Below are 16,225 nucleotides of genomic sequence, written 5' to 3'. Positions count from 1 at the left end.
ACAGAATGAAACACTGCCCAGTCCTGCACCAATATCACAATTATTACACTTGTGCCCACTGCTGCTGGCACTGTGCCAATCCATCTCATTGGGGATCCCCTCTTTTTCTCTGACCCTCCACTTTATCAAGCATGATGTCCTTTTTTCAGGGATTGGTCCCTCCTGATAATATGTCTGAAGTCTCACCATGCTGGCTTCTAAGGAGCATTCTGGCTGTACTTCTTCCAATACACCTATGTTTGTTCTTACAGTCTGTGGAACTTTCAATATTCTTCTCTAAGAGCATAACTCAGACCCCAGTTAGCATGTTATCAATAGCTTATTCACTCTCTCTCAGCTCCAATTCTCAGACCACCTCTGTCCATCTTTGGAGTCTTGTTGTTGTTGTTAAGTGCCGTCAAGTTGGTTCCGAACCATAGTGACCCTGTATAGGGTTTCTGCGGAGTGACTGGTAAGCTTGAACCGCCGACCTTGAGGTTCAAACTGACTTTGCAGTCCAGCGCATTAACCCACAGCGCCACACCAGGACTCCGGAGTCTTGTGTAGGCACACTAATAAATATTCTCAGAATTGAATTGAATTGAGTTACTGAAACTAATTCCATTTCTTCTATGCTTATTCACTTAATAATATTACTTGAGCCCCACAAGGTCTGTGAGCCAAAAGGTTGGCAGTTCGAGTCCACCAGCCACCCAGTGGGAGAAAGATGAGACTTTCTGCTCCCACAAAAGATTTGAAGCCTCAAACAGTGACGCCACAGATGGAGGCAGAGATGATGACGTGGAGATATGGAGTGGCTGGGGATTCTAGACCCAGAGAGGGAGAGGGGCTGTGTGCTGACGACTGGGAGGGTGGGCAGGCTTGCGGTGTGTACCCTTTGGCTGGTTGATGATGCATGGAGGGGATTGTATCATGGCAATGAAACAATATACAATAGGATGAATGTAAAGCTAATGTCCTCCCATGTAAACTATCACATAATTCACAATAAAACATTAAAAAAAGATTTGAATCCTCAAAACTCTACACAGGGTCGCTATGAATCGTAACCGACTCCACAGCATACAACCACAACAACCCTGTACTAGACTCATCCTGGTATTGTTGTACCAATACCCAAAAAAAAGATGGTGCCTACGTCCTGGGACTCAAAGCCAAGTGGGGGAGCTGATATCCACCAGCCACCCACCTGAGGTGATAGTAAGACCCACTAAGGTGCTCATTAAACAGTGTCCTGGCCACTTCCTCTGGAGCTTCTGACTCTAGGGTCCAGAAATCCATATTGGCAGATGTTGGAGATATTGCAGGTACCACCTGGTGTAGTGCTGCAGGATAATGCACTAGACCGAACGTTTGGTTTGAACAACTGCCATACAGCAAATAGCACCATAAAGTGAGTGGTGTGAATGCTTTTGGTTTCCCAGTGCATGTCAGAACTGTGTTGACACTACACTGTAGTCTATTAAGTGTGCAGCAACATGATGAAAAAGCTCAAAGTAGTATGAGAATGACCAACATGGGCCACAGAGACACCAAGGGAGCAAACGCTATTGGAGAAATGGCATCCACAGACTTGCTTGATGCAGGGTGGCTGCAAGCCTTTGATTTGTTAAAATTAAATAAAACAAGGTATGATATGTAAAGTGTGATAAAACACAGCACCTGAAACCGAGATCTGCCTGTAATTTTAACAAGTGTGTTGCATGGTTCTTATTACAGAGGGAGTTTGGGAAAGGAGGCCCTAAGAACAGGAATTTCCAACAAACTGAGCTGTGCACTGGGCGGGGGAGAAGGCTGAGAGTGTGGGTCAGGGAGATCAGGACTTCTAGCTGAAGCAGGTGGTTAAACGGAGCTGACACCACAAGCAAAGGCATCAAGCTGGGAAGGGGCCAGACATGCCATCCTGAGAGGTTGGACTCAGGAGGAAGGGAGCTGGAGATGGGTCAGGGTACAGCAGAGGACTTACCCTAGGAACGACAGGGAGCCATGGGAGAGTTTTGTGCAAGAGAGGTGTGTTGGCAGAACCCTACGTCTTGCCAACTGCCTCCCTGAATGGAGCCCGGGCTCACCCAGCCCCTGGGGGCCCAGCCCCTCTCCCAATTTTGGCAGACAGGAAGCTCTGCACTTGGTTTCAGCTCCCTAGGGCTGTGCCCACCTCAGCATCACCTCAGACCTTGTGGAGGGTGGGCTGGGCTGCCAAGCCTGGGCGAGCTGAGACCAGCACTGGCAAGATGCCCCAACGCCCACTTGAGTCTGTGGAGGGGCGGCACGGCTCCAAGGGGCAGGGCTGCGGACTGAGCTTCATTTACATGCAACCCAGTTGGGCAGGGCCCAAGGGGTGGGGCTTGCCCGAGGGGCAGGGCCTAATTTTTGACTTATGATTCCCCTGTCTCCACAGTGTAGTGGGACTTTATTTCATTGCTCTTCTCTTTATGGCACGTTGCAGTTATTATATGTCTTACAAATTAAAGGTTGTGGCAAACCTTTTGGGGCAAGTCTGTGGGCGCTGTTTTTCCAACAGCACGTGCTCGCTTTTTTAAAATAATGTTGATTGCTGTTAAGTGCTGTCGATTTCAATTCCAATTCATAGCGACCCTGCACAGGGTTTCCGAGGCTGTAAATCTTTACAGGAGCAGAAAGCCTCATCTTTCTTCCACAGAACAGCTGGCAGTTTCGAACTGCTGACGTTAAGGTTCGCAGCCCGATTCGTAACCACTACACTCCAGGGCTCCTTATTCTGACTCATAGCAACCCAATATAGGGTCTTCCAAGGAGCGGTGGTGGGTTTGAACCGCCAACCTTGCCGTTCAAACCGACCTTGTGATCCAGTGCTTGGTGTACAGTGCCACACCAGGAGTTCTGTACACTTAATAGAGAATATTGTCAGCCTAACTTTCACATGCACGGAGAAACCAAAAAAATACGCCCAGTTGAATTGCTATTTGCTTTATTGTGGTGGTCTGGCATCAAACCAGCATTATCTTCAAATAGCTTAAGTCCAGGTAAAGGACTTCAGACGGTGTGTCTTGACTGCTCTTAGCCCTCCACCAACACCCAGAGGAGGAGAAGAGAAAGGTGTCAAGAGACAAAAATGCAGAGTGCCCTCAGAAGGTGATTTAGGGGAGGGACTGGGGTGCAAAATGTAAGGAGGAACCTGGGGGGTGAGTCCCTGGAGGAGCCCACCTTGTTCCCATCCTCCAAAATCAGGGCCTTCTTAAGTTTTTTAAAAAATATCATGTATCAGTTTGTTGTTGAAGTATCGGTTCCGACTCATAGCAAACGTGTATAGGCTTTCTGAGCAGCGGCTGGTGAGCTTGAACCACTGACCTTTTGATTAGCATGATGCAGAGTTTATCCTACAGCATTGATCTTCTCTAAATTTTGAATCCATTTTTTTTTTTTTTCTCTTTTCTAATGAGAAAGTTCCAGAAGGTAGGGAGAGGAAGGAAGTGGGCTGGACTGTGGCAGCCATAGCTGATGCTTCTTTTTAAAAACTTGAGCTTAAGTTCACCTAATGTGTGGTTCTGCGGCTTAGCTCTATACAGGGTCGTAATGAGTTGGAACTGACTCAATGGCACTTAACAACAACAACAACAATGTGAGATTTACCACTTTGAGGTGTACACTCACAGTGTTGTGCAACCATCTATCTGTCCTTCTATCTGGCCCCATGTGAAATTGCTCATCACAGATTAGCAAAGAAGCATAATTAAACCCTTGCGTACCTTGCTCAATGCAAGTCAGTTCATACCGTATTAACTGGTTAATGGGCCATTACTTTTATCCCTTATCTTTCTAGGACTGCCAATGGCCTGGGTTTGGCTGTAGATACTGCTGCCCACCCCCTCTCTCTCCGCCTCCAGAACACACACACACACACACACATACACGTGTGCACACACGTATACACACTGAAAGACCGAAACACCAGACACGTGGTACAGCCACAGAGGGACCAGGCCAGGAGCCCCTGGGTCACCCCAGTCAGGCTCTGCTGACCATGGTGTCCACACTTGGTCTGCCTCCAGAGGAGTGTCAGGAATGCTAGGCAGCTTTGCCAGGTGGGGCTGCTATCTCTGGGACACAGAGAATTCCACCCAAGAGCTTCTTGTCTGGGGTCACGGGGCTGGAGAAGGTGTAATGATGGGAAGTTTAGAGGCAGCCTCCGCCCTCTATAGAGAGTGGGAATGTTCTGTGTGTTTTTAGGGAAGTAAAGCAGCAGCCCAGATAGTCACCCAGGAATGTTAATTGCATGCTTTGAACCTGCTGCCCATTCCTGCCCTGGCCCCCTGGCTGATTGAGAGGACACTTGTCAGGGGCGCCGGGAGCTACAGGAGCAAACAGCCAGGACTTTGTGTGACAGTGACACATTGGCATTTCTGGACAAGGCCAAAAAATGCAGCCGCCTCCTGCCCCGCGCCTTGTCTCCTGAAGCTGGCTGGGAGTGCAGGGGTGGGACGGTGGGGAGCCACCTTGTCCTGGCTGTCACTGTGGGCCAGTAGCATAGCTGTTCTGTGCCTTGGTTTCCTCTCCTGTCAAGTGGGGGTAGGCACAGCATCTGCTTCATGGGATGAGTGTGGGGTTACCCACCACAGAGGGAAAAGCAATGGGCAGCTTGCAAATATTCATGTGCTGTTATCTCCCATTAGCAGTAGTAGTTAGTATTCAGGGCTGGATTAAGTAAGCAAGGTGTGTGCGGGCTTACTTCTGTTTACGTAGTACATAGCTTCACATAGGTTTCACCACACAAGATTGTGTATTACAGATTAGTAAGTAAACACAGGTAAGCCCTTGCAGTTGCTCAGTGGGTAAGGTTGTGGGGTCCTCTGTTCCAAACTGTGTAGCTAACCTTTGCAGTGGCCTTGCCAGACCCCTTAGTCTATAGGACCAGACTGTTGTTACTGTTAAGTGTGTTGACTCTGTTCCGTATCATATTGTTAGATACCATCGTTCTGACTTATAGAAACCCTGTATGGGGTTTCCAAGGAGCAGCTGGTGAGTTTGAACCACCGACCTTGTGGTTAAAACTGACCTTTATCTTATAGCTTTATCTTATAGCTTTATCTTATAGTGCTTTATCTTATAGCCGCACACTAAGACTCCATTCCATATCATAGAAACTCTGTATAGGGGTTTTGAGGCATGGCTGGTGGCTTATCCTATTCCAGCACCTACCAGGACTCTTAGGCTGTGTTGTTAAGTGCTGTCAAATTGGTTTCAACTCATAGCAACCCTGTTTAGGGTTTCCAAGGAAAAATGGAATTAAAAGGTAATGGAATTTTCCCATAAAGTATGTGAAGCCTCCTCATATATAAAGGGGTGTTGTTATTAAGTGTCGCTGAGTTCCGACCCATAGCGACCCTGTATAGGGTTTCTGAGGAGCAACTGTTGAATTTGAACCACCGACCTTGTGGTCGATAGTCCAGTGCTTATCCTGCATCACCACAATAGCTTTTCCTTCCTTGGGAGGCTGCAGTCAGAGGCTCAGACCCTGAAGGCTCATCAAACCCACTGCCAACCAGTCAGTTCCAAGTCACAGTGACCTAGTGTAGGGTTTCCAAGACAGCAAATCTTTACAGCAGCAGACAGCCTCATCTTTCTCTTGCAGAGCAGCTGGTGGATTTGAACCGCTGACCTGGAAGTTAGCAGCCCAACACCTAACCCCACTTACTGTCATTAAGTCAATCCCAACCCATAGTAACACGATGTAGGGTTTCCACGGCTGTAAATCTTAACAGAAGCAGAAAGCCTCATCTTTCTATGGAGACTTGACTGGTGGGTTTGAAATGCTCACCTTGTAGTTAACAGTCCAGTCTTATCCTATAGTACCACACTGGGCTCCTCCTAACCTCACATCTGGACTTCAGTCCTGGCTCAGCCATTTCTTTACTGTGTGACTCTGGCAAGTTCCTTGATCTCTGTGTGTCTTATTTTGCGTTTCTGTAAAATGCCATTTCTATAAAATGGTGCTAGGTTAAATGAGATCGTACTTTTAAATTGTCTGGTACAGAGTAAGTACTCAATATATGAAATACTTTTTTGTTTGTTTTATTGTGAATTATGTGATAGTTCACATCCTATCATATATTGTTTCATTGCCATGGTTACAGTCCCCTCCATGTATCATCAACCAACCAAAGGGAATACCCTACAAGCCTGCCCCCCAGTTGTCAGCACACAGCCCCTCTCCCTCTCTGGGTCTAGAGTCCCCAGCTGCTCCGTCTCTCCACGGCATCGTCTCTGCCTCCGTCTCAGGCATCACTGCTTCTCTGGGTAGGGTCCCGCTCTCCGCTCTTCTCCCTTGATGGTCCCAGGGACCTCTGCTCCTAGACTGAAAAGTTAATCACTCCCCTCCTTGTTATAAAACATCTACCTTTACACGAAATACTATTTTTATAATACTGTTGACTACCCCTTTATATAGGACTCCTGGTGTGACACTATGGGTTAATGCGCTGGACTACAAAGTCGGTTTGAATCTCAAGGTTGGTGGTTCTAAGCTCACCAGCTGCTCCTCAGAAACACTATACATGGTTGCTATGGGTTGGAACTGACTTGACAACACTTAACAACAATACTACCCCTTTATATACAAAGGAGCTTCCAAGAGTTTATGGGAAAATTCCCTTACCTTGTAACTCCACTTTCCCATGAACTTTTTGAAGCCCCCTCGTACATAGTCATACAGAGTCTGAGTAATCTCGCTGTGACAGGGGTGAGTGAGCCCATCTAAGTTTCCAGGGGGTGGGGGAGCAAGGAGGGGGGAAATTCTGTTTGTTTAGAGAGTCAAATGAGAGATTTAATGATGGGTCTCAGATGTGCACCCATCTCCTGGCAAAGTGGTGAGGCCTTCCTTTACTTAGGGGTCTCTGGGTGGTCTAAATGGCTAGGTGGGTGGCTACTAACCAAAACATGGGCAGTTTAAACCCATCCAGCCGGGTCTTTGAATCCACCAGCCGTTCCTCGGGAGAAAGATGAGGATTTCTGCTCTTGTAAAGATTTTCAGCTTTGGAAACCTTACACAGGGTCACTGTGAGTTGGAAGTGACTCGACAGCACACAACAACAAGAGGCACCTTGGAAGAAAGGCCTGGTGATGGTCAGATAGGTCACAGTCATGAAAACCCGGAGGAGTACAGTTCTATTCCGCATACATGGGGTCTCCATGAGTGGGGTTCGACTAGACAACAGGCAGCTGAGTCTGAAGAGGCACACACCTGCGCACACACATACACAACACATACACCTGCACACCTACACACCTGCACACGATGTGGAGCTCCTGCTGTCTGCAGGAACCACTACCCTCTGCTCTGCCCAGGCAGAGTCTCTGTTACATAAATATTGCTATGGTGTATTTTAAAAGACTGTCTTCAAATGGAGATTCGGGCCCAGGCCTTGTCAGCCCTCTGTCTTCAAGTTCATCTTCCTTCTTGTTATTTCTCACCGTTCTCTGTCTTCAAGCCACAAAGTTGCTAGCATCTGGCCTGGTCTTCAGTGCAATGCAACAACATTGGGTTCTGGCTATGGAGGAAGGAGAAATGTGCACATTCACACGCACACACATGCACACATTTGCACACCTATACATGCACACACATACACAATATGTACATACACATATATATCTGATAACATGTACACACATCTGCTTCCAAACACATACACATGTGTGCAGCCAGGAAGACACACTATGAGGCTGTGCTCCTCCGGCTTGTGAGAGCTGGAAGGCAGGTGGTGAGGGAGTCTGTTACCACCTGTTCCTTTGATTGTAAACAATGGACAAGGTTCAGGGTGTGCCTTCCCCGCACGCAAGTGCACGCATACTCCTTTTCTCCTCACACTCAGAAGTCACCTCCAGCAGTTCAAGATGGAATCCCATGCCTTTGATTAGCCATGTACTATTTCGCCCATCAATGATTTATAGGACACCCACTATGTGCAGAGGTTCCAGAGGTTCAAGCCAGATTCAGAAAAGGATGTGGAACGAGGGATATCATTACTAATGTCTGATGGATCTTGGCTGAAAGCAGAGGATATCAGAAAGATGTTTACCTGTGCTTTATTGACTATACAAAGGCTTTCGATTGTGTGGATCATGACAAGCTATGGGTAACATTGCAAAGTATGAGTATTCCGGAACACTTAATTGACCTCATGAGGAATCTGTACAAAGACCAAGAGGCAGTTTGAACAGAACAAGGGAATTCTGAATAGTTTAAAATTAAGAAAAGTGTGTGACAGGGTTGTATTCTTTTACCATACTTATTCAATCTGTATGCTGAGCAAATAATCTGAGAAGCTGGGTTATATGAAGAAAAACGTGGCATCAAGATTGGGGGAAGACTCATTAACCACCTGTGATATGCAGATGATACAACCTTGCTTGCTGAAAGTGAAGAGGACTTAAAATATTTACTGGTGAAGATCAAAGAGCACTGCCTTTGGTATGGATTGCATCTCAATGTAAAGAAAACAAAAATCCTCACCACTGGATCAATAAACAACATTCTTATCAACGGAGAAAAGATTGAAGTTGTCAAGGACTTAATTCTTCTTGGATCAACTATCAACATTCATGGAAGCAGCAGTCAAGAAATAAAACGACATATTGCATTAGGCAAATCTGCTGCATAAGACCTTTTTAAAGTGTTGAAGAGCAAAGATGTCAGCTTGAGGACTGAGGTGTGCCTGACCCAAGCCATGGTATTTTCAATAACCTCATATGCATACGAAATCTAGACAGTGAATAAGGAAGACCATAGGAGATTTGATGTATTTGAATTATGGTGTTGGAAGAGAATACTGAAAGTACCATGGGCTGCCAAAAGAACCAACAGATCTGTGTTGGAAGAAGTGCAGCCAGAGTGCTCCTTGGAGGCCAGGAAGACCAATCTTCATCTCTCATACTTTGCACATATTGTTAGGAGGGACCAGTCACTCCTGACAATATGTTTGGTAAGGTGGAGGGTCAGAGAAAAAGAGGAAGACCCCCAGCAAGATGGACTGGCAAAGTGGCAGCATCAATGGGCTCAAGTGTGCAACATTTGTGAGGTTGACCCAGGACCGGGAAATGTTTCGTTCTGTTGTGCATAGGGTCACTATGAGTCAGTACCGACTTGATGGCACGTAACAACGACAACTATGTGCAGGTGGACAAAACCCCAAACTAAACCCACTGCCTTTCAGTAGATTCTGACTCCCAGTGACCCCACAACACAGAGGAGAACTGCCCTGTAGGATTTCAAAGGCTGAATTTTTATGGAAGCAGACTGCACGTCCTTCTCTCACCAAGTGGCTGGAGGTTTTGAATCACCCATCTTCCGGTTAGCAGCTGAGCACTAACTGCTGTGTCTCCAAGGCTTGTTCACCTTACCAAGGATACAGAGGTGACTCAGGGTCCCACTAATCCCTCTTGATCACCCTGTGGCCCCAGCCATCTGTCAGAACCACTGTGCTCATGCTCTCTTGAGGTCCTTTAAGTACCAAGCTTTGCAGTCTTCTTGTTGTTATGAAAAATAACATTTCTCAGTAATGAGCATGTCCACACCCAGATCTTGGTTTCTTCCTCTCATTCACCAATAAAAGGCACCACACCTTAGAGAACTGAGTGATTCTAGGGCTAGGGTAGAAAAATCACAAGATAGGCCTGGGAAGTTAGGGACATAGGGAGACAAGGTTCCAATCACCAACGCTGGAACTAGTTAAACAGCTAAATAAATAACATAGAATTAGATTCTCACTCCGAGAATAGATGTTTACATGAGTCCGTAGTGCTAGAACTCAATGATGGAATGAATATATAAATGAAGAAAAAGGGACTTCTTTACAAAAGAACCGAAAAGAACGAGGTGTCACTAACTCCTGGGTGTGGCTGGACTTTGGGATTCACTTCTGAAAAGGAAAGTGTAGAAAGAGAACATTTCCCAGGCATTTTAGCAATCCTGGTGTGGCACTGTAGGATAAGCACTAGACCATAATGTCGGTTTGAAACATAAGGTCAGTGGTTCAAACTCAACAGCTACTCCTAGGAAAACCTCTACAGGGTTGTTATGAGTCAGATCGGATGGACTCAACAGCATTTAAAAACAACAACAACAATCTTGGCCGACACCACCTTAACCAAGTAATGAAGGCCAACCTCACCAGCGATGTCATGTGGACATCATGTGCCCCTGATGTAATGAGAATGAAGCTTCTCTGTCACCTATTCTCCCAAACCTCAGAACCCCAGTGGAATCAAGACAAAATATTAGACAAATCCAAATCTAGGACCTCCTGGAGAAGGATATAATGCTTGGTAGAGGGTCAGGGAAAAAGAGAAAGACCCCAATGAGATGGATTGGCACAGTGGCAGCAGCAATGGGCTCAAGCTTACCAACAATTGTGAGGATGGGGCAGGATTGGGCAGTGTTTTCTTCTGTTGTGTATAGGGTCACTATGAGTCAGAACTAACTGGACAGCGCCAAACAACAACACAAAATACCTTTGAAGTCTTAGTGTAACGTGGGAGGATAAGTAGTGGACTGTTAACCACAGGGTCCATGGTTCAAACCCACCAGCTGTTCCTCAGAAACTCCATACAGGGTCACTATGAGTCAGAACTGACTTGACAGCACTTAACACCTAACAAAATGTCTAACAAGTAGTTCTCAAGACTGACAAGGTCATGGGAAACAAGGTGAGACTGAGAAACCCGAGAGGCGGTTACATGTAGTGGGGTACTCTGAATGGAATCCTGGGACAGAGGAAAAGGCCATCAGTGGAACCCTGAACTTTCCTTAGTAGGAATGTGCCGATGTAGGATGGGAGATGGTTCCCTGGTAGAATCCTTACCTTCTACATGGAAGTCCCAAGTTCAAGTTCATCCAATGTAGCTCATGCCACGCTACTACCTGTCTGACAGTGGAGGCTAGAAAAGATTTCAGCAGAGCATCCAGACTACAAACAAAGGCCTGACTACCATCGATGATGGGGATGGGATGGTGCTGGAGTTGTCTGGGGTGCATGGGGGCCCACCATCAAATTCCACCCTAGGATTCTTGGCTCCAAATCCTAGTTTGTCCACTGCCTGGCTCTCCTAACAGTCTCCTCAGCCATTAGTGACCGCAGCTCATGGACAGGAATGCTTAGGTGAGGAGATCTGCTCAAAGTCACACGAGCTCATAAGGGGCAAAGCTGGCTCTGGACTCTGGGTTCCAGCGTCTAGTCTCTGGACACTGTGCTTCTGAACAGACCAGCCCTCACTTCTGATCCCAGGTGCAACTTGCAAATCTCCACTAGGTTAGCCAGAAAGTTCCACCTGCAGCAAGAAATGACCCCTGGACCTTTGTTTTTGCCACATTTATTTTGGTTTATATATTTATATATATATATATATAATTTTTCTTGACAGGAAGAAAGGGAGAAATGACTCTTTTATTTTACGTTTCTGACTTTTCCAGCTTTATGTAGTCACGTAGTGAGCCGGCATTGGGGAGGCTGCTCAGGTGTAGCCCACAAGGCGTGGGGTGCTGGGGAAGGTTTTGCGCATGCCCATACACTTCTCCTTGTCGATGCACAGCGTATTGGCCTTGATGGCGAGTTCGTGCTCCAACCGGGACTTGGTCATCACCAGCAGCTGCAGTGTGTCCTGTGTCTCCCGCAGCCTCAGCTTCAGGGTCTGCAGAGTGTCGTCGATGGTGAACACCTCGTTCACGAGCCTGGGTGGGGGCAGAGGGGTGGTCACAGCTTGTTCAATTCTTAGACACAGCGGCACCCACCATATCCTGGGATCTGTGCCAGGCACCAGGAGGCAGTGGGGAGCCAGACAGCCCACCCAGGGAGGAGACAGTGAGGTGATTCTAAGAGCTCACTAAGGTCTCTAAGTGGTTGAACTGGTTTAACATGCTTGCCTGCTAACTGAAAGGTGAGAGATTCAAGTTCACCCAGAGGCACCTCAGAAGAAAAGCCTGGCGACCTGCTTCCAAAAACCCTAGCTGTTGAAATCCCTCAAAGCCCAGGTCTGCTGTGACACACAGGAGGTCACCATGAGTCGTAACCAGCTTGATGGCACCTGGTGTTTGAGTGTTCACCAAGGAGAACTGTACAGTCAAGGACATGGGAGAGTGGGGCAGGCATGAGCTGGGTGCCTCCTTCAGGGAGCCTGGAGGAAAGGTGAAGCTGTCAGAGACAAAGGCTACATCTCAGCCTGGGAGCCTTTCTGTCTTTGATTCTGAGGGCCCCACTACAGAACTGCTCCCCTTGTAGACAGCAGTGCAGAGAGGGGTCAGTCTTCCCACTGATGGAAAGTCAGCCAGAGGTACAGCAGGCCTGGACCTTGAACTCTAGACCTCCCGCCCACTCAGGGCTCGGTGGAGTTGTAGGATTGGATGTCCTGAGAGATGGAGTTCCTGATAATCCCTCACTTCTCTGGACCCCTGGGGACACTGGCACTCACTTGAACTGTGGGATGTCCCTGCACAGCTCCACATTGGGGCGTCGGGTCCGGCATTCCAGTCTGGTCTGCGCTACCTTCAGTGGGCACTCCTTGGCCATAATGGCTCGTTCCAACAGCATGATGGTGTTCTCCGCCTGAAAGATCTCCTGAAGCGTCTGCGGGGACACAGGGGGTGTTACCTCCCTCCAGGCCCCTCCAGCCTCACCCAACAAACTTGAGGTCAGTGAGTTCAACCTGCAGTCAGATGCTTAAACTACATGACCCTCAACCTTAAGCACCTACAGGGACCGGCAGCTCATTCTTCCAGCTTCAGTCATCTCTGAACACTGGGGGAGGAGAGAGCCAAGGATCACTTAGTGTTTCCTATCTCCAGTATCCTGGTGTGGCGCTGTAGGATCAGCACTGGACTATAAACTACAAGGTTGGTAGTTTAAATCCACCAGCTGCTCCTAGGAAACTGTATAGGGTCGATATGAGTCAGAACCAACTTGACGACACTTAGCAATAACAATCCACTGTTGGGATTAGTCTGACCAAAAATTAGTGTTCAGTGAGGAGAAGGTGTACTGCAGCCAGGGATGCAGGGTGGAAGGAAGGAATAAAGGAAAGATTTTTAAAATGAATACAAATAATCCAAAACAATGGTTAATTTAAAATGTCAATTTCATCTTTTTTACAACTCAGAGTTTACTTTCCTAATTAGACCACTAAGAAGTCAGTAAATAAGCTAGGAAGAAAAGGGAAGGAGGGAGAGAGAAAGGAAGGCAGGCAACATTTTCTATTTATCTGCAGAAATAGTTTTCCCAGTATCATATCACCATGTGCCTGGGTGGTTAACAAGCTTTAACATGCTTAACTGCTAACTAAAAGGTTGAAGGTTCGCGTCTACCCCAAGGTATCTTGGAAGAAAGGTCTAACAGTCTCCTTCAGCCATTGAAAATCCTCTGACACACATGGGGTCACCATGAGCCAGAGCTGACTTGACAGCAATTGCTTTGTTTCTTCAGTTGAGCCTGCAGTTTATGAAAGTTCAAGTCCCAGGAGGGAACAGGAGGGAGCCTGCCAGGGACTGGGAATGCTCAGAACGATCCTGATTGGGATGGAGGTTTCGTACACGTATGCAAAGACAAAAATGCATCAGGCTGTATACTTTAGGGTAAGACCATTATACTTCAACAGAGCATGAGAAAATAAAACAAAAGCCAGGAAAAAAGTCATTCCCAAGAAAGGATGAGCTAAACGTTGATCTTTGTATTAAGTACATGGGGGAAGGGATCTCTTATATGACTCTCTCTTCTTTTATGTGTTTGGAGATTTACATAATAAAAAATAAAACAAGGAATAAAGAACAAGCCCACAAGCAAAGTCTCTTATCAGAAGGAGCCTGATTATTTTGCATTTAGCCAACCACAAACACACCCAGAAATGAGAGACTGGGACAAAACATTTCAGAGCCTGTAGACTTCAGCTGTCTGTGGTTCAAACACATCCCTTCTCCATCCTTACATTGTCCCGCTCCTAAGTCCATGAGCAGGTCTCTTTTTCATGGTTTTTTTTGGTAGGACCCAAATGACAAGGGTACCTGTGCTCTGCTCCTCACAAATCCCTAGTAGGATACCTCTGCCACAATGCCCCCCAATACCCAGAAGGGTTTGCCAGAGAGAACTCGGTTTCATTTGCCCAGGGATTCAGTTCCACTTAGAGGGCTCACTCACCAGCTCCACCAATAACTTCTCAACAGAACTTGCTCTCCTGTCTAAAGGCATTGGCTTTGTGAGTGAGCCCGCCATATTGAAATAAGGTGACAACCAATAATAAGCGCCTCCTCTCATTTCTACCCAATCAGTGTAGAATTATCCACTTCCATGCAGGAAACCCAAGTTCCAGCCATCTGTCATTGGAGATTTGCATATTGTTAGGATGATGAGCAGGTTTCAGGGAAGTTTCAGGCTAAGACACACTAGGCCTGATGATCTGTTTTCAAAATAGATCGTTTTCAAGGAAAACCTATAGCTAACAGTGGTCCAATTCACAACTGATCCCAGGGATGGTGAAGAACTGGGCAGTGGTTTGTTCTGTTGTGCATAGGGTCACCATTAGTTGGTGTCTCTTTGACAGCAACAAACAATGACAACCTTTTCAGTATACTAAATAATGTATATAATTCTAAGAAACTGCTAGTGAAACCCCACTCAGGGAAGAATGGGGAGGGGGGTGCATTTTTAAAATGTAGGAATCTGTTTAAAAAGAGAGACTCAGAGAGAAGGAAGAGAGATCATTTCAAGATGTACATCACGAAGTATTATCTATTCTCTAATAATCAAATATCAGTCTCAACTCATCAGAAATGAAAAAGAAAGAAGTAAATCAAAGACTATAAGAAGAAAAGGTCAAGGCTTATAACCTTACATGAACCCAGGCTTCATCTCTCCAGAGACCAGAAGAACTAGATGGTGCCCGGCTACCACTGACCATCCTGACTCAATAGATGGTCCCAGATAGAAGGCAGGAAAAATATAGAAAAAAACTTGGATTAAAAAAAAAAATGTCAAACTTACTGGACTGGTTGAGATTGTTCTATGAAAAAAAAAAAAAAACATCTGATCACTGTGTTACCTGAATGTGGGGTTGTCCAGGAAGCCAATTCAGCCCTATTCAGTGACTAGACGGAAAACAGTTGGATCACTTATGCAGCACAAGTGAGAAAGGCATAGTGTTTCAGCACGCTCTAAATATCTGCTTTAAATGTCTGACATAACACAAAGTTTACAGTATGTTTTGTAAAGGCTAACAGTCCTGTCTACACATTCTATTTCCAAGCACAGGGAACAAAGGAACAAAGAAAGCTCATTTAATTTTCTCTAGGGAATCCTATACAGGGTCACTATGAGTCAGGACCAACTCGATGGCACTTAACAACAACTGCTATCTAGCAAAAGTTTCTACTTCCTCTCTAAGTTTTATCTTTGTTGTTAAGTGCCGTCCAGTTGATTCTAACTCATAGCGACCCTGTATAGGGTTTCCAAGGAGCAGCTGGTGAGCTTGAACCGCCGACCTTACAGTTCAAACGGCTTTGCAGTCTGGTGCATTACCCCACAGCACCACATCTTTAGCCCAGGTAAATCTACTTCTTCTTCAAGGCTGACTTCTTTTGGAATGCTCTATGTTAGGTTGTAGGATCCTCAGCTCCTGGGACTGGGGGTTTTGGGTTATTTTAATCGTTTTTACACACTGAGTTGTTAGAGATTTAAGTGAGCATAAAAACTCTGGTGGGTCAGGGGGAGAGGGCATAGAAAGATATCCGAGGAAGGACATTTTTCCATGTGAGCATTTGTCTTGTGCACAATTATGACAGTTGGTACGTTTTTTTCTGTGTTCAAGTTTCCTGTGGGCTTTTTCCTAGTTGTCAGTAGAAACTAGAAGAACCTGGGAGACTATTGCCCTGTTCTTGTTAGGTGTAATAAGTCAGTACCGACTCATAGCGACCCTACGCACAACAGAACGAAACAGTGCCCAGTCCTACACAATCATTGCTATGCCCTAGCCCATTGCTGCCACCACTGTGCCAATCCATCTGGTTGGGGCTCTTCCTCTTTTTCTCTGACCCTCCACTTTACCAAACAAGATAGCCTTCTCCAGGGACTGGTCCCTCCTGATAATAGCTGAAGTATGAGAGACCAAGTCTGGCCATGACTTCCAATGAGCACATCTGTTTGTTTCTCTGTCAGTCCATGGAACTTTTAATACTCTCCTCCAACACCATAATTCAAATGCATCAATTCTTCTA

General features: G+C 46.3%; 1 protein-coding gene across 1 annotated transcript in view; it reads right to left on the bottom strand.

The window, feature by feature from the left end:
* Positions 1 to 11,484: 11,484 nt before the first annotated feature.
* TEKT5 (tektin 5) overlaps positions 11,485 to 16,225 on the bottom strand; it is a 76,944-nt gene continuing 72,203 nt past the window's right edge. The window contains exons 6-7 of the mRNA XM_006867217.1: positions 12,439 to 12,593; positions 11,485 to 11,701 (exon numbers count right to left, since the gene is read on the bottom strand). Of these exons, the coding sequence (XP_006867279.1) occupies positions 11,485 to 11,701; positions 12,439 to 12,593 (372 nt within the window). The remainder of the gene's footprint in view (positions 11,702 to 12,438; positions 12,594 to 16,225) is intronic.

This window comes from Chrysochloris asiatica, unplaced genomic scaffold, assembly GCF_000296735.1.
Source record: "Chrysochloris asiatica unplaced genomic scaffold, ChrAsi1.0 scaffold00102, whole genome shotgun sequence".
NCBI lineage: Eukaryota > Metazoa > Chordata > Mammalia > Afrosoricida > Chrysochloridae > Chrysochloris > Chrysochloris asiatica.
This window is presented reverse-complemented; position numbering and strand designations above follow the sequence as displayed.